The sequence below is a fragment of the Spodoptera frugiperda genome, chromosome 29 (assembly GCF_023101765.2).
Source record: "Spodoptera frugiperda isolate SF20-4 chromosome 29, AGI-APGP_CSIRO_Sfru_2.0, whole genome shotgun sequence".
Classification (NCBI taxonomy): domain Eukaryota; kingdom Metazoa; phylum Arthropoda; class Insecta; order Lepidoptera; family Noctuidae; genus Spodoptera; species Spodoptera frugiperda.
This window is the reverse complement of record NC_064240.1, coordinates 1,458,223-1,484,034: the sequence shown is the minus strand read 5'-3', so window position 1 is coordinate 1,484,034 and position 25,812 is coordinate 1,458,223. Positions and strand designations below refer to the sequence as shown.

The 25,812-nt window shown below is 36.3% G+C and overlaps 1 protein-coding gene and 3 long non-coding RNA genes across 4 annotated transcripts; 2 read left to right on the top strand and 2 right to left on the bottom strand.

Moving 5' to 3' along the window:
• The first annotated feature begins 1,370 nt into the window (after window positions 1–1,370).
• LOC126912735 (uncharacterized) lies at window positions 1,371–2,497 on the top strand. The gene is made up of 2 exons (XR_007707399.1): window positions 1,371–1,563; window positions 2,278–2,497. It is a non-coding gene; the product is annotated as an uncharacterized LOC126912735 (long non-coding RNA).
• Window positions 2,498–2,616: 119 nt separating this feature from the next.
• Window positions 2,617–4,719, bottom strand: LOC118268403 (uncharacterized). Its single transcript, XR_004783023.2, has 2 exons — window positions 3,871–4,719; window positions 2,617–2,807 (listed from the first exon to the last, which is right to left on the bottom strand). It is a non-coding gene; the product is annotated as an uncharacterized LOC118268403 (long non-coding RNA).
• A 1,206-nt stretch (window positions 4,720–5,925) lies between these two features.
• Window positions 5,926–8,264, top strand: LOC118268426 (probable elastin-binding protein EbpS). The gene is made up of 2 exons (XM_035582909.2): window positions 5,926–6,092; window positions 6,915–8,264. The coding sequence occupies exons 1-2, from the start codon at window positions 5,972–5,974 to the stop codon at window positions 8,165–8,167; spliced, it is 1,374 nt and encodes a 457-aa protein (XP_035438802.2). The 5' UTR covers window positions 5,926–5,971; the 3' UTR covers window positions 8,168–8,264.
• A 15,029-nt stretch (window positions 8,265–23,293) lies between these two features.
• LOC126912736 (uncharacterized) lies at window positions 23,294–24,804 on the bottom strand. The gene is made up of 3 exons (XR_007707400.1): window positions 24,252–24,804; window positions 23,937–23,969; window positions 23,294–23,463 (listed from the first exon to the last, which is right to left on the bottom strand). It is a non-coding gene; the product is annotated as an uncharacterized LOC126912736 (long non-coding RNA).
• Between the last annotated feature and the right edge of the window lie 1,008 nt (window positions 24,805–25,812).

Sequence of the window (25,812 nt, the reverse complement as noted above, 5' to 3'; positions counted from 1 at the left end):
AAATTCGTACAAAGGGGAACATTTTCTGTCTCCTGAATTTCTACAGAGTCTTTATTAGTAGAATGAATGGGTATGCCCTGAGGCGAGGTAGGGGCTATCTTTAATCATCCTTAATTTAGCACACACCCTTTGGTTTAAAACCCGTTTGAAGCAAGGGATGAAAGCAAGTTTTTGACTGTCATTAAATTTATTATGGTTCTTTAGACTTTCTATGTTACACCTCCAGTTTATTATAATATTTAATTTTAGCTGTAAGCAAAAATGATTGGACTTGATTGATTGATATTTTGTTTGGTAAATCTTTGGTATATCTACACAACGGATCTTTTTGAAATTTTGTACGGTATAGCCGCGCCTCAAAGAACCATCACCTCATCACCTGGCTTCACTGACAGACAGACTGACGGAAAATTCAATTTGACGTTTTAAAAGTGCCTAATTTAGGATTAATTGACCCGGGTTTACCGGGGCTCCGGAAAGCAGGAGTTTCTACTCCTGCTTTTCGAACCGGACCCAACCACCTCATGGTGGTTTTTAGTCAGTAAGAGTCTGACACTCGCTCTCTATCGCCCAAGGCGGCAGAAGTCATTTAAGATTTAACCCCCTCAAAAAAAAAAAATTGGTAGGTAGGCTTACGGAGATATTTTATTCTGCAGAAAATCACGTGCAAAATCTTAGTTTCGTGACAAAGTAAAGCGCCCATACCACAAAGTTACCAAGTAATTTGACTTTGCAAGGTCAAATTCCTAAAACTAGACAATATTTGCTAGACAAAGTGTCTGCTAACAATATTTTGGGAGGCAATAAGGCAAGGTACAAATATTTGGTTACTCAGAAAATTTATAAAAAGAAAATTTTGTTTGTAATCCTTAAGTGATGTTTAACATTTTTGCTCGTGGTTCGCTAAGAGAATGGTAATAAAAAGAAGGCTGTAGATATATAGATAGAAGGAATAAATATTTACAGTATAACCTGTTTACTATAATATTTTTGGGGAAAGTTTTTTACACGGGTTGGTTCTTAGACGGTGTCGAATCTATTACATGCCATCGATTCGCATAGATCCATACATTAAAAAATAACTAAGGATATTTAATATCACACTAATTTTAAATGTGAAAGTTTGTTTGTTTGGATTTTTGTCCGTCAATCACACTGAAACTAAGTACTGAATAGATATTTCTGAAATTAGCAAATTTGATGAATTGGGTGATAGGATACTTTTTATCCTTCTAACGGGCGAAGTCGCTGGCAGAAGCTAATAAATTTATATAGAGTTTCATAATATATAAATCTAACATGTCATAATAAATGAACGGTTAGCATTATAATTTGTTGTTTTTTTACACCTCTCTAATAACAAATTAATCAACGCTTAAACGAATGAATTAATCAATTTAAACAAGACATAGTTTTTATAATTGAGTCTTTACTCAAATACAAACTATTTGCATCACGTTATTTGACCAGAATAATTCAAGAAGATCATGACATTATTGTTATTGAAAGGTGTTGTGGTCATTATATTAGTCGTTTTAATAGTTAATGTGAAATCCTTTTATTGTAAGTAAAAGAATTAGTATTAAAAAAGTAGTGCGTTTTTTTATGATGAGCGATGAATCTTCCCGTGCCTTTCTATTATATTGGCAAATTTATAATTTGCATTGTACAAATCAAATATATTACCTACTTGTAAATATTTTTTATGAAGTTGAAGTTTCATTACCTCATGAACACAGTAGTGAAAAATAACGCAAGCATTATATCATCCGTGGAATGCCTAGCGGGTTTCCAGTGCTCCGGCTCGGAAAACAGGATAGGAACGGGGTGGTCTTAATCAGAAAGAGTTTGACACTCCTCCTCGGAAAAGTCATTAGGTGATTTTGCCCCTTCAATAAAAGCATTGTATCATGCCGTTTTTGTAAGACTTGCTTTAGTCTTTTTATTTGTGCTTTAGTCTACGCATTCATGAAGGGATGAGGATGACATTTGCAACTGGTATGAAATCCGGAGCTGCGGACTACCTAGCGGGTTTACCGGGGCTCCGGCTCGAAAAGCAGAAGAAGGAACGGGGTGGTTTTTAGTCAGTAAGAGTCTGACACTCCCTCTCGCTTCGCCCAAGGCGGGAGAAGACATTGGATGATTTTCCCCCCTCAGAAATAAAACTGGTATGAAATAATACATACTCTACTTTTTATTTCACGGTAAAGCGGGCGAAGCCGCTGGCAGAAGCAATTCATTGTTAAAATCTTGAATCCTAATTATTTCTTGTTTCAGACAAAGGTTGTAAAATCGACGCTGACTGTGCTGGATGTCGTTGTGTTAACAGATTATCTTGCTTCTGTTATGGATAAGCTACCAACATACATAAAACATATATTTTTTTTGTAGTTTTTACCTACATATTAAGGAACCAAGCAAGAAATGGAACCCTTTGAGGTTTTCAGAATAATGGTTAAAATGTTATTAAAAACCAAATAAATGTGTGAGAATATTACCTTGGCGTTTATTATATCTCCATTATTTTAGTATATACTTACCCAATTTTACTAAGTGAAAAAACTCACTACCAAAACCACCTTTCACATTTAGAATTTACAAAGTAAAACAAGAACAGCCAAACGAAAACATTTAATTATTTAAATATAACAATTGTTATAAGTTTATAACACATGTGTTATTTATCTTCATTATTTATTAATAATATAAATCGCTTAAACCGAGGCTTCTTCTGAAACATCTACAGATGCTTTCAACACAATTGCACATGTCTCCGCAATCGGAGTCTCGGCGACAGATCTGGCCCGCTGTAAAATGTTGAAAGTTTTAGATTTAATATAAAAAAAAATCAGGTTCAATTCCCGGGTCGGGCAAAGTATTACTGGGCTTTTTTCGGATTTTCGAAAAATTTCTTGATAGTAGCACGGAGTCTGGAAACAGGCAGGCTCACCCCTATTACATGGGACTTATAACACAAATGGTGAAATGTTGGTGTACATTACAATGTACACCACCATTTGTGTTATAACCGCTATACATAGCGGTATCACGTGCCGTAATGTGCACCTCTGCCTACCCCTTCGAGGATAAAAGGCGTGATGTTGTGTGTGTATAAAAAAAAATAAAAAGGAATGTTGATTATTTATACACTATACAATACGGTGTATAGAACCTGCAGTGAGCGAGGGTGGTGATTACTGCTCAAACCTTCTCCGTGTGAGAAGAGGCCTTTGGTCAGCAGTGGTAATGGATACCATTGTATTGTATACATCAACAGCGGCGGGTGGCGAGTTGTTGTGTTGTCTGTTTGACCAGGAGGACTAAACGGGGAGGGGTTAGCAGTGGATGTCTTCCCGCTGATGAAGATAATGGTGGTGGTGATACTGATCACAGTAATCTTACTAATTTGGTTGCTTGACCGGCACTTTTCTGAAAGTGCCAGCCTACGATATGGCACTTTTTGAAAAGGTCCAAAAATGTATGAAGTCTAAATGATCTTCTATTGAAAGTTTGTGAAGTTATTTCAGATTCTGGCGTTAAGTAGTCTCAGCCGTGCATTGGCTGACAGTCAATAAAAAATTACGCAACTACTCAACGTCACGCGTTTTATCCCTGAATTTCCACATTTCACCATTTATGTTGTAAGTCCCATGTAATTACAGGGAGTGAGTCTATTGCCATATACCGGGCACAATTCCAGACTCCGTGCAATGATAAATTTTCGAAAAACCGAAAAAGTATAACTGGGCTTAGTTATACTTTGTCCGACCCAGAAATCAAACCTGAGACCTCTTGTCCGGCAGTCGCACTTGCGACAACACGATCACCGAAGCAGTCAGTAAAAAAAAATCTAAACTAATAAATAGTTACCGCGGCGGCCATCGACCAAAATTTGGACTCCATCGGCAGCGACGTCAGTCACAAACATGGCGAGAGCGAACAGCAGAGCGACGTATAGGAACTTCATGATGGCTTCAAGACTTATTGAAATGTTATACGAATTTGTAAAATTTTACAACTATTTATACAGGGACACAGCAGAACTAGTTACTGTAAATTGATTTATAGTTAAGCATCGTGACAATATTATTATAATAATAATATCATATACCTTGTAAATGAACATTATTCAATCGATTTCTCACTTAATAATGGTCATTTCAGTCGTATTTTTACCTCTAACTGCCTTTTATTCTCATTGTAATAAGGGTGAAAAATTTTACGTATTCGCCTTGCAATACTGTTACTAAGTATTCCATATTATATGTACCTATTACACCTTACTATTAAAACTAGGCAAATCAATAAATACTACATAGGTTCTAATATTGTCATTACAGTAATAATAAAAGTATTTTTTTACTAAAATTGCAATCAGTTATTGAAAGCATGCTTAAAATGTCTAGTGACCTAACTACTATTCGACTGCACGGTTGGTGCGGTGGCTGGGCGACCGGCTGCCGTGCAAAGTGTAGCGGGTTCGATTTCCGCACGGAGCAATTCTTTGTGTGATCCACAAATTGTTGTTTCGGGTCTGGGTGACATGTGTATGTGAACTTGTATGTTTGTTAATGCACCCACGACACGTTTTTTAAAAAACAAACAAAACTATTCCAAGCCACCACCGGATTACAGGTTACCGAGGATCCGGCTCGAAGCAGGAGTAGGAACGGGGTGATTTTTAGACAGTAAGAGTCTGCCAATCTCTCTCGCCTCAGCCAAGGCCTATAATAAGTCATACAAAATTATTATATGCACTTTTTACCATATATGTCATTAGTTCAGTCCTATGTACAAAGGGTAACGCCTTTCCACCTAGTGCCATGCCCTGAGAGAAATGAGAAATCTGAAGAGCAGGAAGAACCAAATCATTATTTTGTCAGCAACATCTACATTAAAATTTGCTTATCTAGGTATATTCTTTATGAACCATTCCACCAATAGGAGACAGAGTAAATTTAGTACATCCATAACCTATTCATCATCATCATCATCACCATCCTGTGATTTTACAACTGCTGAAAAAAGGTCTTTTTCCACGCGGAAAGAGACCTTTTCACCGCATCTTTTCGGAGCACTAATCACCACGCTTGCTCAAGGTACATTGGTAATTCCAAAATGACACTGTTTCCGCCTTTTTTTTGAGGGGGAAAATCATCCAATGACTTTTCCGCCCTGTGCGAGGTGAGAGGGAGTGTCAGACTCTTACTGACTAAAAACCACCCCGTTTCTACTCCTGCTTTTCGAACCAGAGTCCCGGTAAACCCGCTAGGTAGTCCGCAGCTCCGGACTGTTTCCGCCTGGGATGGAAACAGGGCCATTGAGCGTGTGAAGCACACGTGTTAACCGCTACACACGGAAACTTATGAAGCAGTGATTCCAAAATAATAATTTGAAATCATAAGTTCATATTTCCTCACAATAATTTCCTTTTCCTTTACAGTATGCCATATGATGATGTATGCTGTCTTAATACACTTAGAAAATACTTACTTACAACTAACTTGGAAAACGTCACATTGGTGCTTGCCAGGTTTCAAGCCCACGCCATCAAGAAGCACTTTAACATTAGACTAACTTAACTGTAATTTGTCCTAAACTGTATAAATAATCCATTTTAGTTGGTTATTGTTATTTAGATCTGGTAGTAAAATATTGCTGATTAACTTATTTAAATTACATTAACGCTATGACATATTATGATCGATAAGTATGGGCTTTATGATTGTGGAAAATAAACCTTATTACCAAAAACCGAAAGGTGCTTAGTAACATTACATACTTATATGTACATAATTACCATTATATTTGGTGTAGAAAGTCGAATAATAAGCGACCTTCAAGTAATGTACAATAGAATCGTCACACTCGTATTAATTAAACATCAGTAACTAGTACTGATATATTTGAGTATAAATAGTTGGGAAATGATACAAAGACGTATAGCACTTCAAGAAGTCATCAAGACATCATGAAGTTCCTACAAGTAGCTCTGTTTTGCGCACTCGCCGTGGCGGCGACTGCTCATATTATACATCTACACCACCCACACCACCATAAGGATATCAAGGTCAACTTGATCACAAAAATCGGTAATTTCTTTTATTTATATATCATTCACTAGTAAACCCGACGAACTCCATTTCGCCACCAATGATTTTCCCTGTTTTCCTGTGTTTCTCTTGAATTTTTCCTGAAATTTCTTTGCTATAAACGGAACACGGAGCCAGAGACCTTTCCAACGAATGCAAAACTGTGGAAATCGGTTCATGGGTTCTGGAGTTATAGCGTCAGGAAGGAAAACCTGACTTATTTTTATATTATAGACTGTACATAATTTTCAGATTTTAGTTCAGATTTTCCACTTACATCCACGACCCTCCACTATTCTCAATTACTAGTTTACTTTAGATATATGTACAATATAATCAAAAATAGCCACCCTTTAAAAGTAAGCATTTTGATTATGACCCACGTTAGTGTTTAAATAAAAAAAAAAGGAAGAAAGTGCTAGTTTGTTTTACGTTAACGCAATCGAAACATTACCGGTGTTTAGCCCTCTGATTGGTTAGCTAACTTGAAGCAGCCATTAAGAGCGCCGAACGTCATAAACGTGTCAATCGCGTTAACGTAAAATCAACTCATGCTAGACAGGTTTACAGTGAAGTACATTTAGTTTAGAATGTTTTTTTTTCGGTAGTGATGAATGTGACGTATCTGCTCATTTCTTTCAAACTGTGGGAATTCTTCTGAACTGGATTTATTATAGAGTCATCTTAATCAATTATTATGTGCCTCGTCCATTGAATAGTAGCAAGTGTGATTGTTCAACAAACTCCTTAATTATCCTGAGTGGTACAATAATAAATAAATAGTATAAATACTTGAATTTAATCTCTACTTTTAATCCACAGGATTGCAGTCCTGCAGTACCGACTCTGATTGTGGAGAACTGTGCCATTGTATCAACCAAGAGTGCCAATGTTTTGTTGGTGGAGAGCACGATCTGACGCAAGATGTGAAACAAGATAACCAACATCTGCACCAAGATGTGAAGCAAGATAACCAACATCTGCACCAAGACGTGTCGCAAGATAACCAACACCTGCACCAAGACGTATCACAAGATAACAAAAGTGTGAAGCAAGACAACAAGAGTCTGAATCAAGACAACAAGAGTCTGAATCAAGACAACAAGAGTCTGAATCAAGAAACGCCACCACCAGATCAAACGAAACGTAGCAAGCGATCTGTGAGTCAAAACGACAAAAACTTGAAACAAGATAACCAACATCTGAAGCAAGATGTGTCTCAAGATAACAAAAGTGTGAAGCAAGATGTGACACAAGATAACAAAAGCCTGAAACAAGACAACAAGAGCCTGAAACAAGACAACAAGAGCCTGAAACAAGACAACAAGAGCCTGAAACAAGACAACAAGAGCCTGAAACAAGACAACAAGAGCTTTAAACAAGACAACAAGAGTCTTAAACAAGACAACAAGAGTCTGAATCAAAAGGAACCACCAGAAGTACAAAAGAAACATAGCAAGCGATCTGTGAATCAAAACGACAAAGATATCAAGCAAGATATCAAGCAAGACGTATCACAAGATAACAAAAGCGTGAAGCAAGACAACAAGAGTCTGAATCAAGAAGTACCACCACCAGATCAAAAGACACGTAGCAAGCGATCTGTGAGTCAAAACGACAAAGACTTGTCACAAGATAACCAACATCTGAACCAAGATGTGTCTCAAGATAACAAAAGTGTGAAACAAGACAACAAAAGTGTGAAGCAAGACAACAAAAGTGTGAAGCAAGACAACAAGAGTCTGAATCAAGAAGTGCCACCACCAGATCAAAAGACACGTAGCAAGCGATCTGTGAGTCAAAACGACAAAGACTTGTCACAAGATAACCAACACCTGAACCAAGATGTGTCTCAAGATAACAAAAGTGTGAAACAAGACAACAAAAGTGTGAAGCAAGACAACAAGAGCCTGAATCAAGATAACAAGAGCCTGAATCAAGACAACAAGAGTCTGAATCAAGACAACAAGAGTCTGAAACAAGACAACAAGAGTCTCAATCAAGACAATAAGAGTCTGAATCAAGATGTGTCACAGGATAACAAAAGTGTGAAGCAAGACAACAAGACGCGTTAATAACAAGATAGTTCATGACAAGTACAAGATGACAAAAAAATGACACTGTTCAATATTACTGCGTGAAATAACATTCAATTAAATGGTTTCCTTTAAATTTTCTTGTTTTCCTTTCATTCTTACTTTCTAAATTATATAATTTAAATTAAAAATTATATAACCCATTAACTATTAAATCACAAAAATATTATTATTAATAATTGCCCTACCCTCAACACCCACTGAAAGTTAGGAAGTCGGTATTCCAAGTTCTTAATAAAACTATTTATGACAACTTAAGGTAGGTAGGTATATCTGATACTGGTGGGTAATGTTTCATTGTGGGTGTTGTGGGTAGGTACTGAGTACGAGGTCCGTATTATTTATTAGAGGACCTGGTGTCCCTTACAGGTGTTGAGGGTTGCCACCGGGGTGATTTTAGTGAGGTAAAAATCCCACACTCTCTAGTCTTTCATCCCCAGAAAGCCAGGCGCCAAAAAAAGGTACTAAGTACGAATAATATTATTTTTATTTTATTTGTTGGCTTTTAAATTTTTTTCTTAACTATTCTTCAACATAATTATATTAGATTTTTGAACAAAAAAAGAATCGGCGTCGCCACCGGCCTCGGCGTAATCGACGTGCATACATAAAAAAGAAAAAGATATTGGCTTAATTGAGAACCTCCTCCTTTTTGGGAAGTCAGTTAAAAAGAACCCCTTACATAAAACTAAAGTCTTTCTAGTACACAACCTCCTTTCTCCTCGAAAACTTGTAGGTGACCTACATATTTAAATCTCAATACCTTTCGTTCAAATTGATTTCTACCATGCAAATAATAACAACATTGAAAAATAATAATACTTAGGTATTTCATATTTTATTTACGCTCATATTGAATTGTATACGACGTGGTACAATAGCTAAATGAGAAACATCTATTCCCAATGATTTTTTTTCCATCTTATTTTAATTAGGGGTTTTATCTGAGATATGACATCCCTATCATACCCTTTCACAAAGTAGCTACTTTTTTACAATAATGATATAAGCTACGTAAGTAAGAACGGGATCTCATTCATTAAAAAAAATCTTTAGTGGTTTTGGTGGAACAAATAGATTCACTACTTAAAGATGAAAACCAATGCTTCGGCACAAGGCTTGCATTGTGTTTCGCCGTAAATTGGTTACAGACGCGATAGGCTAATGTCGCGAGAGACGGATTAACACAATCGTATCGCGTCATCTGATGTTTTATTTTTATAGGACCACTCAATAAAAGTCATGATGATGTTATGTTATACAACATTTATTTCATTTTGAGTTTCTCAATATTCACAATGGATTACTCTCCAGACTTCGCAAGCAGTGGTCCTGGGAATGGTGGCAGACATATACAATGGAGGAAGTGGTCGTGGCCAATGTCGCAGATACAATCTTTGCCAGGGCAGTCGTTGTCCGTGTAGCAGTCATGGGGCCAAACTGTAAAGAATTAAACATTTAAAGCGTCATTTAGGTGCTCTAGACTACTCTTGTTTTTGTGAGAATGTAAAATCTTTAAACTCACTGCGTGAGGAATGGTGCGACAGAATCTTACTGACTAAAAACCCACTTCGTTCCAACTCCACTTCCAACTCTTCCAAGCAGGAGTCATGGCGTAAACAGCACAATGATGGGACTCTTCAATTATACAACCCAATTACTTATAATGTCTAATGATAAGAAATAAATGACAATGCCAGATCCTGCCCCACTTAATTTCATCAATGTACAAGAAATGTAAATTAATCAAAATTATGCAATGAAAATAAGACCTTTGGTTACTTAATTATTATTCTGATAAACTTGCGGATAAAAATTAGGAAATAAAAAGAATTTAAGGCTAATTTAATTTAATTTAAGGCTTTTAATCATATTTTTAGTTATCACTAATAGAGCAGCAACAGAATGGTACATTTGGGATGCCTGTACAATATATTTTTTGGTGGGGCAAAGCTCTATAGAGATTCTGGCATTGTCATTTATTTCTTTACTAAAACTACAAAAAAAACTAAACGAATGCTACTGATTATGATTCTATTCGCCTAAGAAAAAGAAATTACTTTGACATCATCATCATCAGTCTACAACTTTCCCATTGCTGATAAAAAGCCTCTACTCACACGAAGAAGGAATAAACATTAATCACCACACTTGCTCAAGGAGGACTGATGATTTCAAACTATTTATTTAAAAGTATAAATTCAGGTTATCTCACAATATATACTACCCTTTTTTAAACGGTGGATTATGATCCAATAATTTTATCATCCAATATATTAATAAAAAATATTAATCATCTAATGACTTCTTCCGCCTTGGGGCAGGCGAGCGGGAGTGTCAGACTCTTACTGACTAAAAGCACCCCGTTCCTACTCCTGCTTCGAGCCAGAGTCTCAGTAACCCGTTAGTTGCCCACAGCTCTGGGATATTTATATACCTTAAACAATTAATTACTTACATGGATTATTTTGTGGGAATAAGGTAAAAGCGGCTATGTTGGCCACTGCCACCGCGGTGAAGAACAGGATGGCTAGCAAACACCTCATGATGAACTGTAACAAATACTAGCTAAACAAATGTTACCTTGCCACCGTTATATATAAGTTGACATAAACATTTTCATTATGAACAAAAACAATTGATTTGAAACGCATCTTACGGAGATGATTAAAAACTAAATCAATATTAAAGATCTGGTGTAATGCCTCGTGGTTTCTGATTATTTTTCTGTTAGACGCATTTCGTAAGAAAACTACGTCATGTAATCCTTTAGTTAAACTAACATAGACTTAATCATACTTGCTAAAACAGGGCCTTAGTCTTAAGCTAAGCAAATATAAAGAGGGGACGTCCTAACTGGATTTCTTTTTAACATAATGCGTGACACTTTACGGGGAGCGCAAGATGTTACAAACCACGCCACTCACTATTTTCCAGCATGCAGTTCCAAACTACAAACACGTTGCCAATTGTCCATATTGGACACGTGTTAATGTGCCACTTTAGCGCTTATAACCTATCTACACCTAATATCATTGGCCAGGGCCCATTTGTTTTGTCACAATGCACAATCACATTAAGGCATCTCCTCTTTGTACTTGTAGTGGGAACGGGTTGGTTCAGTATGAGTCTGAAACTCCCTCTTGCCGCGCCCAAGGCGAGAGAAGCCTTTGGGTGATTTTCCTCCATCAAAAAAGAAAGTCTGACTTAAGTGGGTAAACAAGCTGTTTTTTTTTAATTAGTATTGTATCAATTTCTCACAGAAATTGTCTACGAGTACTAGTTTTTCGGCGAAAATATTTCATTGCCTAAATTTAATTATAAGGCTTTGGTTGAGGGCGGAAACGGAGCCATGTTTTAATTAAAATACTTCACAATTAATGGAACAGTGCCAATCAATGTAGCGACGCTACTTGCCTCTTGTTAAGTGTACATAAGAGCTCTTTTATTTTGTTTATTATTATTTTGATTATAAAGCTATGTACAAATTGTGATATTTCACTCGAGAAAACAAATTTCGATGTTATTTTACGTTGTTTGTACCTTAAATACGTATTACATTTTAAATTTGATAATTTTCATTTTATTTTGGCATCGTTACTGGTAAGTAACTTTACTTTGCTAGTAAATACTTATCAGATATATGCCACATTTAATTTATTAAATCCTGCAAGCAGTACTTCAATATGGTTTCATGCCACACCAATGATAGTAAACAAATAAGTTAAAACGTTTGTGAGAAAATTCCAAAGTTGAATGATCAATTTCATACCATTTACTCGGCCATGAGGACACGGCCAACGAAATCAATAGCCCAGAAAATTCGTGTACCGCGAAATATTTTCGGGGCAAAATTCCGTTCATTTTTCGCATCAAACCGAAGCAGCTAATGGATAGTATCGTATTATCGAGATCTTCAACAAAATATTTTTTCCACGGCAATCCTAAGATTTCGAAGCCGGGAATTTCTACAAAATATGTACCAAGGTCGCGGTATCAAATATAATAATATTACATAAACGTTCATTGAAATGAATGTTTATTGTGATTCGTATTTATGAAGCCGTATCTGCGTATCGAATTCTTTAGAAGTTGGTTCGTTAGGAAACAAGCGAAAGAGTTTTCGCGGCCAAATCGATCGATCGGTTTTGTAAGATGACGATACAATTGACTTTATAACAACAGCAAACAAATAAGTTGCTGTAAGACTGCCTCTTTGGTCGAGTGGTGGTTTCGGGTTCGATTCTCTGGCCGAGAAAAGTATTATTTTCGGTTTTTCGAAAATTTCTCAGTTGTAGCACGGAGTCTGGAACTGCGCACATATGGCAATAGGCTCACACTGATATTCACACGGACTATTATATGGGACTTATACCACAATTGGTGAAAAGTGGATGGCATTATGTGCCGTAATGTGCACCTATACCTACCCCTTCGGGGATAAAAGGCATGACGTTGTATATTAAATTGTTATCTGGAAAAAACCAAAAACAAACCCAATCACTAATAAACTTTAACATTGTCGAACAAACATTTAATTTAAGCAAAAATTAAGACAGATGATTTCAAGTCAAATATAAAATTATTGTATGTAACGAATACCTGACCTACATATACATATAATTTACCTAAATAACCAAATTCTAAGAAAACACATTTACTCAGAAATTAATAATTACAAATAAAACACTGCCTATTACAAAAGGAAACCACGATTCAAACATGTCTTTTTACAATTTCTTAAACAATCTACAAAATGGATCTTACTTTGGTAGAAGAAAAGAGAAAACAGATTTTCCGTGAGTGCTCGGTGAAAAAAAATACAGTTGAAGAAATAAAGCGATAGTTCAGAACAAATAATAAAAGCCTCTTACCTCAATAGGATGAAATAACGACGTCGTGTAGTGAGCTTTTAGTACCAGCGCTTATACCTCTTTACACGAACCTTTTAATGGCTACATTTAATATCATTTCTTATATATTTCGTGTAGTTTTAAAACGTAATTGCTTGTAGTAGTTTTATAATATTATTATTAATACCGCCTTGTTTCGTTGTGTGGGTGAGGTTACCGGAGGCCCGATTATCTCTTTCGCAATCTCTCCAATCTCGGATTCCGCAATAGCCCTTAAATTTCTTAACTGACTCTGATGTTTCGGCTGTCCGAGGACAGCAGTAATTGTTTACCATCAGGTTGTCCTATAAAGACTAAAAAATATGTGGAGATTAAATTTTGCATACAGACAGGGTGTGAGCGGACTTGGATGATAGGATACTTTTCATTCCACAGGAACGCGGGCGAAGCCGCAAGCAGTTGTGATATGAGTGACTAATAAGTATCATCAACCTTAATATAGCTGATAACAAATACAAAGGATGATAGAACCTTTCAGGGGAAGCATAATTGATTACTTCTCATATCTAAAGATAGCCGTGTGCAGATATTCTTTACAAAGCTACTAGGGACTTCCACGCACACCGAAACTACTGACAATTTAAAAAGAACTCTTTGAACTCGTTGAGCAATATCCATCTCACTTGCCAACTCAATGGGGCGTAGAAATCTCATCGATGTACATCACAAACTTCCCAAAGACATCAAAGCAAGGGATTCTCAAAGTTTCAGATAAGGGCTTGTACATAAAACTGATGTGACGTGGTGGCCACGTAAAAACGTAACCTGGCACTCTGTGGGAGTGAGTCGCCTTGCAACACTAATAATAGACGCATACACACATTAAGTAATGCATGTCAGGTTAAAACAACCATATAAAAATTTAAGACAGGGATAATCAAATTGTATGGATAACTGTATCCTTAGAATGAGTTTTTAAAATAATTAAAACGAGAGCGCGTTCGGCGCTCTTACTGGCCAGCTCGAATAAATCAACTAATCAGAACGCCGGACGCGCTCTCGTTTCGATTACTTTAAACGTAAAGCAAACTCGTTCTAAGGGACGGAGTTGCGGACTACCTAGCTGGGTTACCGGGCCTCCGCCTCGAAAAGCAGTCTGACACTCCCTCTCGCCTCGCTCAAGGTGAGAAAAGTTATTGGATGATTTTCCCCCTTTAAAAAAAGAATACAGGAGAGTTTGAAATACAAGAGTAATGCAAAACCACCATAAATCATATCGCAGCAAATCTTAATGCAATTTTCCGCATTGCGAATTCGCATCGCGTCACATCACAGTCATGTGTACAAATCCTAACTATGCTATATATTTACCGAATATTGACGAAAATAGCCGAGCACTTACGAATGCGGATGCCTTGATGGATGAAGAGTTTCCTTGTACGATGCTCTCGTGTTACATTGGGCGTGAAGATTCCTTTCTAAAGGTTCTCTTGGTCATTTGGCCAAAGAAATGTTCGAGAATTGTTTGATGTTGATTGAATATTGACTTATTGCTGTATTCAGAGACATTTAATGATTAGATCAGCTATTATAGCACCGACGATATCGTCAGAGGCGCGGGGAGCTAGTGAATGCAGGTGGCGGCTTGTCGTTCTACGTGGAGGACTAAAGGGGAGGCTTTTGTTCGACAATGGACGTTTTCCGGCTGATGATCATGATGATGATGATGAGATCAGCTATTTCCCAGTAACGATTTAGATCCGAAAAGAATTGCTAAGTTCTGGGTTATATAATTAAGTTTTAGATTACTCTAAGTACGGCGGTGATTTTACATTGTATCCAGTCGGTTTGCGGAGAAATTTATCGTGATTTGAAAGTTCTCATCATCGCCTTATAGTTTTATGTAAAACCTAACACAAATATATGCTATCATCTCATTAGCTGTGTGAAAAATTATTTCTAAACATGAGCTCAATGTCATTTAAAAGTATGTGTTTTATAAAATAAACCATGAAAATACAACTTTTATTTTGTAATTTTCATAATAATACTTGACAATATTATTCATTATAACGAGATTGTTTCAGTAAAATATATCACGAACGCGCCGTCAGCCTAATGAAGCCAGTTTCAGTTTGATTTTGAAATGCTGTTAGATTTACATTGTAACATTTTTTGTACTGCCATTTTTTGTGTTTGAATTAAAAAAAAAAATACATACATAGCTCTCACTAGGATTTTGCAGGTACTATGTTGTTGATGAGTTGTCAAAAATACAATTTTACAAACATATCGCATCTGGACGGGGAATAACAATTTCTAAATCACACAAAAATTACTAGTTGAGCTAGTTATCACACCAACCATACGCGTGCGATCATATCAATCTTTGTATGTTTATTAGTAGTACTACAGAGTTTATAAAATGAAATGAATAAGAAAACAAAATATTCGAACTGCGGGAGCCGCGCCCCAAACATATGCCGAGTATGGTTCGAGTGTTTTGTTGCGTGTCTTGTGTGTATTTTTATGTTGCACATGTGCTGCGTGAGCATTTATTTGCTGAAATTACATATCTACAGCGGAATAAAAACTAATATATTGTCCTACAGTTAATGTAAAATAACTATTATCAATATTATATTTGAAACATAATAAACTCGTACTTAATAAACCAGCTACAAACATTTTTCATTTTTCTATTTTTCAATAGGTAAGTATTTTCTGAAATAAAAATAAGTATAAAAATATTCCCAGACTGCAAGAGACCACAAAGATTTATCGTCCATCAATCTGAGTGATCAATGGTTGACGTCTAGAGTACGTATTCATGTCGAGCTATTAAAGTTCATGCTACGAGACGAGCCTTAGTTTGCTTTGGCGTGGATAAAATCACTACTAATATTTTTATATGGTATAAGCTGGTAAACTAGTTGACAGATCACCTGATGGTAAGCAATCGCTGCTGCTAATGGTCACCGAAACGCCAAAAGGGTTACAAGTGCATTGTCGACCTTTTGAGGGTTAGGAATTTAAGGGTTATTGGGGATTGGGAAGTGGGGTAATTGGGTCTCCGGTAACCTCACTCACACAACGAAACACAACGCAAGCGTTGTTTCACGTAGGTATTCTGTGAGGCGGTGATATTACTCACAGCTATAAAAATACCTTTAGCGAAATATTTGCCCTCAACAGTTTTCTCTCGGTATTCAAAGCCTTGAAATCTCAAGGTAACATTACGCTTTAATCTCACACAATTTCCTTTTACACAGCTATCGCAATTTTTTACCTTATCACGCAAAACAAAGAGCCCTTTCAAAAAATACGTAAAAGTTACTGTTATTGAAATGACTACTCGTATGTATACGGCTAAATAAAACCGCATATCTACCTAATAAAAACAAATTGAGACAGGTAAACATGACTACACATCGAGCTATACAAACCAGTTTACCATGGTCTCGCTTTGTATAATCTTTTCACACATTTGAAGGTCAGTTTATACTGGGTATGCATAGCTTGATAAGCTTTGTATAGGTACAACGCAGTTTTCCGTGAAATTGTTCAGAGAATTGTCATACATCTCCATATAAAGTAGGGTTATACCTGTAGCTATCTCCTGTTATCCTGGTACGTAAATAATATGAGGCAAGATTTTAGGTCTAAAGGCGAGAATTTCTCTGTATTATTTATTAACCGACTTCAAAAATGGAGGTTCTCAGTTCGCGTTTAACTGAATCAATTGTGATGCAGTTTTAAGCATAGTAATTTCCACACTTAGGAGAAGAATATTGCCCGCCTTAAAAATTTTACTTCGCATTTTAACTATTGAAATGAAATGAAATGTTTTTTTTTATTTCTGTAAGTAAGTTATAAAATAACACTTTTACACGTCACTATTTCAAATAGATATAAGTAGGCATATATTGAATGCGGTTCCCTTTGTTTATCAAAAAAAAGTTTTTATTTTGCCTACTAACTTCTGCCAACGACTTTGCCCGTATTACAGGTATAATGTTAGTATCATATCTGTTGTTCCAGACCATTCTATGTCTGTGCCGAGTTTCATCAAAATTCATTCATTTGTTTTTGAGTATAAGAGTAACAAATGAACAACAAACAGACAGACAAACAAACATGTTTACATACATAGTTAGTTACTAAACTTTAATCTGAAATTCAATACTTGCAGTGAATTTTAATACTCTTTATATGTATATAAGAACATCATTAAAATTAAAGTGTGATTAATATTGCTTTACAACTTAATATTAAATTGAATTATAAAGATGCTTAAAATATTAATTAACTTTTAAACTGAAGATTAAAATTATTAAGTACTCGTAAGTACTGTAAGCATTGGATCAAATTTCTGTTTTAAAAATACGGAGTTAGTAATTCCCAAGCAACAACTCTAATATTGCAAACATTTATAAACCCTTAAATATATACTACTCTACTCGTTTTGTTTGTTTACCATTCAAAAAGAACAATCAATAAAAATAATGTATTTTTTAAACGTTGCGCCCCACACTAGGATTTCTCCTGTGTCGTGGGTGCATTTACAAACACACAAGTTCGCATACACATGACACCCACACCCGAAACAACAGTTTGTGGATCACACAAAGAGTTGTTCCGTGCGGGAATTAAAGCCGCTATACGTTGCACGGCAGCCAGTTGCCCAGCCAAGTCTTGTTCTACCTTCTCAGAGTACCTCATTACTTAGGACATACAGGAACCCGGGTTCGAAGTAAAAGAAATCAATACATAGTATAAAACAAAGTCGCTTTTTCTGTCTGTCCCAATACACTCTAGAACAGTCTACAATGTTATTGCAACTTTCGTGAGACATACTAAATTAATTATTATGTTATCGGCTTGCTTATCGTGTGTTGCAGAATGCTGCTCATGAATATGAGCCTTTTAGATGGCTTGACATTAGTCGAGTACCTCGTCAAACAGTTACGTGAGTAAGCCGATAACATAATAATTAGTCTACAATATATTTTGTACCCTAGATTTTGATGCATTTGGAGAGGATGTTTTATACGTAATATACAAATAATAATTGTGTGAAGCCGGGGCAGGTCGATATTATGTTATAAATCGTCGTAGTTATAATATTATATGCTTGAATAAATGGTGCGTGTCTAAATGTAAGATATTGCTGTTCGAATTTAATGTATAATGGAATTACAATTAAATTGCTAAGTAACTGTTGCGGTTTTACAGTGCAAATAAAAATTGAAACATCGTTCTTTAGATTACATTCAGCTTGAATTCAATTATTTATTATCAACAATTTAATAAATAAGAATCATCACACTATAATATGAAACAATATGTGAAAGTTTGTTTGTTTGGATGTTTGTCTGTCAATCACGTTGAAACTACTGAACGGATTTTGATGAAATTTGGTATACAGACAGAGTATGAGCTGACTTAGATGATATGATACTTTTTATCTTACGGGAACCCGGACGAAACCGCTGGCAGAAGCTAGTATATAGTAATTCAATAGAGGGCGAAGGTAAACACTAGACAATGTCTTTGTTATCTGGAAAAAGATAAATTCAGTTAGCTTTTATAAAGAATAAATCCTTAGTATTTCTTTAAAGGAGAACTTCTTTGAAAGCTGCACAAAAGAAAAACGTCATGTTTCCGCTTCCTTTCTCGGACATTTTTATCTTCCCCTGTACTATGTAACACCTGTCTTAGTTTTACTTCGCAATTCATAAGAATAAGCGATCTAAACTAAACCATGTAAAATTACTATGTGACTCGATGCATTCCAAGGTCTTCAGTCAAACCGCTGACTTCTGGCTCCTAGAGAAACTGAGAGTCTCTCAGAAAGCTGTGCTCAGGATTTCATTGCTCGACAAAATCCGAAATATGAAAATTCGCAAAAGAACTACTGCTTACCGATATAGGTCACACTTTGGAACGAGCAAATAAATAGCTTCACTATTGGTGGAGCTAAAAGGCCTGACCGACAGACAGACATTTTGAATATTATTTAATTTGCTCTGACGTTCAAAAGTGCTATCTTGGGGCTAGGGAGCTATACAACCTACATAGCTCCGTCCCTCTTGCACTGATCAATGATCGACCATTCTGACACAATTGTAATAGCAGACTAAGGCCCCTGGTCTATTTGAAATAAATAATTTTGACTTTGACTTTGCATAGGAACTCAACTCAGACGTTTGTCTCTAGATATTTTTAGAAGCAACTTTGATTTAAAAATTGTTCCTATCAAAATCTTATCTTCTCTAACTTGCACCATACATCTACTGTGTCAGAAAACTAACTTGGCCCTCGGGAAACTCTTCCATTGTACAGTACAATACCTGCATGACCAATTCCTGGGTATTTGTGTTGGGATGAACCACATAGATATAAATGAGGTCTCCAGGTAGTAAACTAAAGAGTCTTAAGGGAACTTTAGACTGTGGTACTGTTGAGGACATTTTTTATCGTTGCGAAGAGACTTAGATATAACATTGAGTGTTATTTAAGACTTGAAAAATGTACTGCACTTTTTTATACTCATAATACTTTTTAGTACGTCATGTGTAATGTTATCTCTAATCTGAGTAGCAATTACTCAGATTAAAGAGTAATTACTAACTCCTTAATAATCTAATTACTTAACTCTAATTATATTATACTTATTACTCTAGTAGTAATTACTCGGATTATGAATAAAAGCCCTACCTTCATCTGGTATTACGGATGTCTATGGGCAGCCTTAATCGCTTAACATCAGGCAATCCGTCTGCTCGTTTACCAGCTAAGTATCACAAAAATCTTCCTCTTATCCGATAAAGGCACAATGTACAACATCTATATCAGAAAAGAATCGCTCTAATAGAATGATAACCCATCCAATTTTGACACGAGATCGTCTTTCCACTTCAGCGTGTTCAGAAATACGGAACGGCAATTATTTCCGCTTGTCAGACCTCTTCGGAATTCGTTTTAAGACGCCGACATCAAAAGATGCATAGATTACAATGAAAAAGTTCCATTTCCGTCGAACGAACACTTTGGATTATACGTACTATACATTTCTATATTACACTATAGCCCAGCTTAAGTAGAACTCTCTATACGTAAATTTTGCATGGTTCAAGAGGTCAACTTACAGTGGAGTTTTACAGTCTGTTGTGCCCCCGTGTTTGCGTTTTCATATAATGCATGATTTAGGGCACACGAGGCTACATGCTTTAGATGTTTTAGTATGCAATATTAAACTTTAGTCGGTTGAAATAAAACAAAACAGCTTATCCCTAGTTTACGACCATGTTATAAGATCAAAATATATATAACATATGCTATAAAAAATGCAAACGAATTGTAATGTTATGTTAATCAGACCACCACAGTTGGGAGCCAGTAGGATGACCGACCCGGAGCTGTGGACTACCTAATGGGATACCGAGCCTCCGGCTTGAAGAGCTAGAGTAGGGTCGGGGTGTTTATAGTCAATACAATAATTATCTCACACTCCCTCTCGCCTCGTCATAGGCGGGAGAAATCAATGGAAGATTATCCCCCCTCAAAAATAATCGAGTATTTCAGTCTTACAATTCTAAACAATGTGCAAGTTTTAAAACAGAGTCTACACTAACTTAATTGTACAAAAGGCTAGAATGAGAATAATTAAGTTTCCAGATAAGATCAACCCCTAACAATAGCGTCTCATTCTTCATAGACACGAAGTTTTTAATCAACGTAGTTAGTTTGTTAAACAACCAACATGTTTTTGAAGTGAACGACCAAGTTCAGAACAATTACCATCAAAGGTTTTATAGTTGAGCATTTTCTTAAGGTAAGCGTCCACAGGCCCGCATTGTAAGCATCGGACGGATCGCATCAAAAGGCTTAATTTTTCAGGCTGCGTCCACTGTATCGGTTTGCCGATGCGAGTATTAGCAATCGGATTTCCGTTACCACTTTCACTCGGATTTTTGGTATCGGCATTCCGTATGACGTCATCAGTACGCATCGCATGTAGGCATTGCCGATGAGCGGTTTGTATGGTGCGAATCAGTCGACGTTGTTGTATGACTTTCTATACAAGACAAACTAAAATCTGTTGCGTACGATGCGGGCCTGTGGACGCTTACCTTAAGACGAACTTCGCATTAATTCCAATAGATCAACTTCTGATGTCGTAGAAAAGATTAAAAACTTCTTCTTTGAATACATCTTTTTCTTCTTAAAATTCAAAACGGAGTTTGTTAAGTTTTATTGGATTTCAGCAAGGAGGTTCGGTTTTTTATTCTATATCTTCGGTCTAAGATGGATACTTGGAAACGAGCGAGATATGAATAGTTAAATAATGGTTGTTATTTGCATAATGTCTTCCATCTCACTCCCTCTTTGACCTGTTATACTCTATTATACTAAGCAACTGAGCTTCCTTCCATAATAAAAGTTCTTGGATGTTAGAAAATACCGTATTTACTTTTTATATTTTTCATGAAACATTAAATTATATTTTAAGCTCTGCATTGTGCGATGAGCATCTAGCAGCCAACTGCTAACAAATATAAGCCCCAAATGCGGCTTGAAACTAATCGAAATACCTCGTCGAGTCATGTGAGTAAACCGCTTATACTTTACTTAAGTTTATAAGCTTATTTATTTTAGAGATTAGCCAGAATAAACAGGCATACAGACAAAAATTAAAAAAAATATGTTAGTAGTAAAAGTGCTTATTTCAATATTACAAACAGGCACTCCAATTTCATTTGTTAGTCTAGATCCACTAGATATTTTGCTGAAATTTTACATAATTATGCATTGGTCACTGTCAATTTATGTAAAACCTTTGCGAACTATAAAGACCTTTTTGTAAACTAGAAAGACCGTTGACCTTGTATCTAAAATATGGAAATATGAAGCTTCTTGAATATTCAAACTGTCTGGACAAGATATTTTGAATAATACGACATGTACGTACTTAAAAAAAAACTAAAATTTAGAAGGAAAAAGAAAATGTATACTTATACTATTTTTTTATTTTCATATTTAAGAGCATGTCAGCTCTATGTCAATTTGTAACTTCTTAAACATTTTTTATTTTCGAATTTCTCGAAGATGTAAGAACAACCTGTTCAATGTCATTAATTGTTATGCTATAATATGTAACATGGACTGGTGAAATTAATTAGTACTTACATCAAAGTCGTCATATTAAGTATACTTTTTTAAAAGAAAAAATCCTCCAATGACTTCTCCCGCTTTCACTGCTTTGTGTATGGCGAGAGGGAGGGTCAGACTCTTATTGACTAAAAACCACCCTGTGCCTACTCCTGCTGTTCGAGCCGGAGCTCCGGTAGTCCGCAGCTCCGGGTTGAGGAGTTGGGTATCAGCCCTAATCAGCCCATCTGTGGTGGTCGATGGCTCTTGGAATGCGACTCGCCTATATTAGGCATAGGTATATACCTAATACCTTAATTCCTTGTTTAAAATCATCAAAAGCCTTTTATCCGCTCCATTGAACCGAGGCAGTTTAAAATTTTAATGCCTTAAGTAACTTTCTTCGTTGTAACCTTTCGATGAAGTTTGTTAACAAGGCTTAACAGAGTCAATACCAATTTTCTGCTCAGTTACTTTCTAAATTTAGTTTCCTTCAATTTTTCTAATGTCTCATGGACGGTCTATTCCTGGACTATGAGTCTCTTCTACATAAGGATGTCTGGCATTCCGCTTTTTACGATATTTTTTATAGTATAAGCCGGTAAACGGGTATACGGATCACGTGATGGTAAACAATTGTCGCCACCTATGGACACCCGACACGCCAGAGGCGTTACAAGTGCGTTGCCGGCCTTTTGGGGGTTAGGAATTGAAGGGTTGTTCGGGAATCGGGGATTGGGAAAATTAATTGGGATTGGGATTACTATATATAAATAAAAAAAAACATTAATGTTGTTTATAATGTGTCCATGGCAGGCTCTATGAATTGGTTGTTTGACATAAGGTATTTTTACTTTATCGGCAGTTAAATGTAACAGAAATACATTACAAGTTTTATCCACTAAAACATGAGTTTCATTTGATAGTTCGTCACAAGATTCACTTGACCGAACGCGCCAGAAGCGTTTGACATAGTCTGCCTGTTCGAGAGACGGGTATAAAAATGTAAGTTTCCACAAATAAAATACAAACACAGCATATCAATTTAATATTACCAGTTTCACGCGTTTGCGGTAAAAACTAATAGAATACAAAGGGCTAATGTTTACGCTATTTATTTGTTCTTTATTTACGGTAACATTAATTTATCGTGACCAGGTTGAAGGTTACAGTCACAAATTCCTACAATATGCTCTTTTTCACCAAGAACACAAACACAGTGGTGTCCAAAACCATTGCATTCAGATCGAGAGAAGCAGAGCTGACGATCTGAAAAAGAGCAATAATTATGATTTAAGTGTGGGCGAGCCATGCTTCGAAACGATTGGGCCATCTCGACCGGAGTGATACCACGGCCTTATAGAAAACCGACGTGAAACAACACTTGCGTTGTGTTTCGTTGTGTGAGTGAGATTACCGGCGGAGGCCCAATTACCGCCTTCCCAATCCCCACGTCAAATCTTTTAATTTTAGAAAATCTCTTTGAACAATGTGGATGGAATTGTTCTGTTAATTAAGTGAAACAAGATATACCTAGTATTATAGTAAAATATGAAGCTTTTAGGTACACTTCTGTTAGTACTACAACTGAGAAAGCCATTTTTCGGCGCGAATAAACCGGAGCGAAGCGTACCATGTTAGTGAGGTTACTGAAAGGTCCAATCCCGGAACAAAGGCCTACTTAGTATTTTGTAACTATTCTTATATTGCACAAGTCTATGCGTGTAACTAAAATTGCTTACCAGTAAACGATTTGGCATACTCCTTCGTAGCCTCTGTAAAAAATATCATATTAATTGCTATTAGCGATTTCGGCGGTTCCACACATCTGCTCAGATTCTATTCATAGTACTTAGCATGATGTTTTATACCCTATAACACTCGTCGATAAATGGAGTATCCAACACAAAAAACATTATTCAAATTGGACCAGTAGTTCCGGAGATTAGCGCATTCAATAAATAAACAAACTTTTCAGTTTTTTATATTAAGTAAAGATATATAAAAAGTATAAGTAAAACAACAAAAAAGTAAGTACCATATATGTAGATACTTACGTCGTCGACTGTCAGGCCGTCGCATACTTTGCAAGACTGATGCGTCTAAAAAAGAAAGAATTGTTACACGAATAACTTAGATATTAAAGATCTGCATGCCGATTGAATGCAGGTACTTCCAGCCGATCTGGAAATAATTGTCGTGTCGGGGTGACATTGACGAACTACAAATTAAGAGATCTTTACTTTTAAGAAATATGGCTAGAAACCGGCTGGTCTGGCAGTCACCGGGGAGGCCTATGTTTAGCAAATTATTTAATGACTTTTCCCTCCTTGGGTGAGGCGAGAAAGAGTGCAGGATCTTACTGACTAAAAACCACCCTGTTCTTACTCCTACACTTCGAGCAGGAGCCCCGGTAACTCAGTAGATAGTCCATAGCTCTGGGTCAGTACATCTTATAACTGATATCATAATGATAATGATGTCAATATAAGAAGAAAACCACAAAACTTCTAGAAATCTTTATAGAAAACTCCACTTCTACTGTTTATTCACAATAATAGGTGTACAGTTATTTTTATCCGACAATTTACTACCAACACTAACAATAATTCCTTCCACAAACGGATTTAATATCAAAAGCATTGTAGCAACGTTTGGATCAAATATACAAGGCTATGAAGTTTCATCTGCATTCAACTGCATCAGTATATTATAGCAAGCGAATATCATTGTATGCTTTCATATAAGTTCAACTCGGATTTATTCTTAGAACCTCCATACCAGCGATTCACATACACTGACGCTCTTGCCGTTAGATTCAACGCACGTTGCACGCCATTTGCACGTTTCACCGTGGGGCCTTCGGGTCAAGTCTACTAGAGGATCCGGTGCTCCTCAGGTGTTGAGGGTGGCCATCAGAGTAGTTTTAGTGTGTTAAAAATTCCACACTACCTAGTCTTTCTTCTCAAAAAATTAGGTTTCCCCCCGTCATCAAATCGTCGTCAGAAATAACTACAATATTATTATCTTCCTTCCTTAGTGTGTTCACAAACTTAAATTCCACTACAAATGACGAATTTCAAATCAATCGAGTAGAACTTCAAAATAGGTACTACATAATACCAACCAACGGACTCCAAAATCACCAAAATGGCAAGAACGAAAGCCACTAGCACAAACTTCATGATTGCACACCACGTTATTTGTCAAAATCGCAGTATTTTCCTTCATCAATATTTATACTGAGAGATTTGTATTGAAAATCAATTGGTTACGCTATGTACAAATCACTAGGAATTAATGTTAATTCAAAAAAGCAATCCGGTAATTGATTGATTAATAATTTGAAATTTTCAGTTTACATTGCACATGCCTACAACATACTGTAAAGTCATGCCACTTTTTTTTGAAACACGCACACAATGAAACACGCTGTAAACTATCATACGTATCACCTGATGGTAAGCAATCGCCGCATTATTTATCATGTATTTATCATTTATAAGAGTTGTTGTTCGGGAATCGGGGATTGGGAAGATTTCAAGGGGGAATTTAATTCCTCCGGTACCCTCACTCACGCAAGCGTTGTTTCACGTCGGTTTTCTGTGATGCCGTAGT

What these genes read in the sequence shown, in the direction of transcription:
- LOC118268426 (XM_035582909.2), top strand. Translation starts at nt 5,972, where the DNA reads ATGAAGTTCCTACAAGTAGCTCTGTTTTGCGCACTCGCCGTGGCGGCG. An exon ending in CAACTTGATCACAAAAATCG is followed by an intron (nt 6,093 to 6,914) that starts GTAATTTCTTTT and finishes TTTAATCCACAG; the next exon opens with GATTGCAGTCCTGCAGTACC.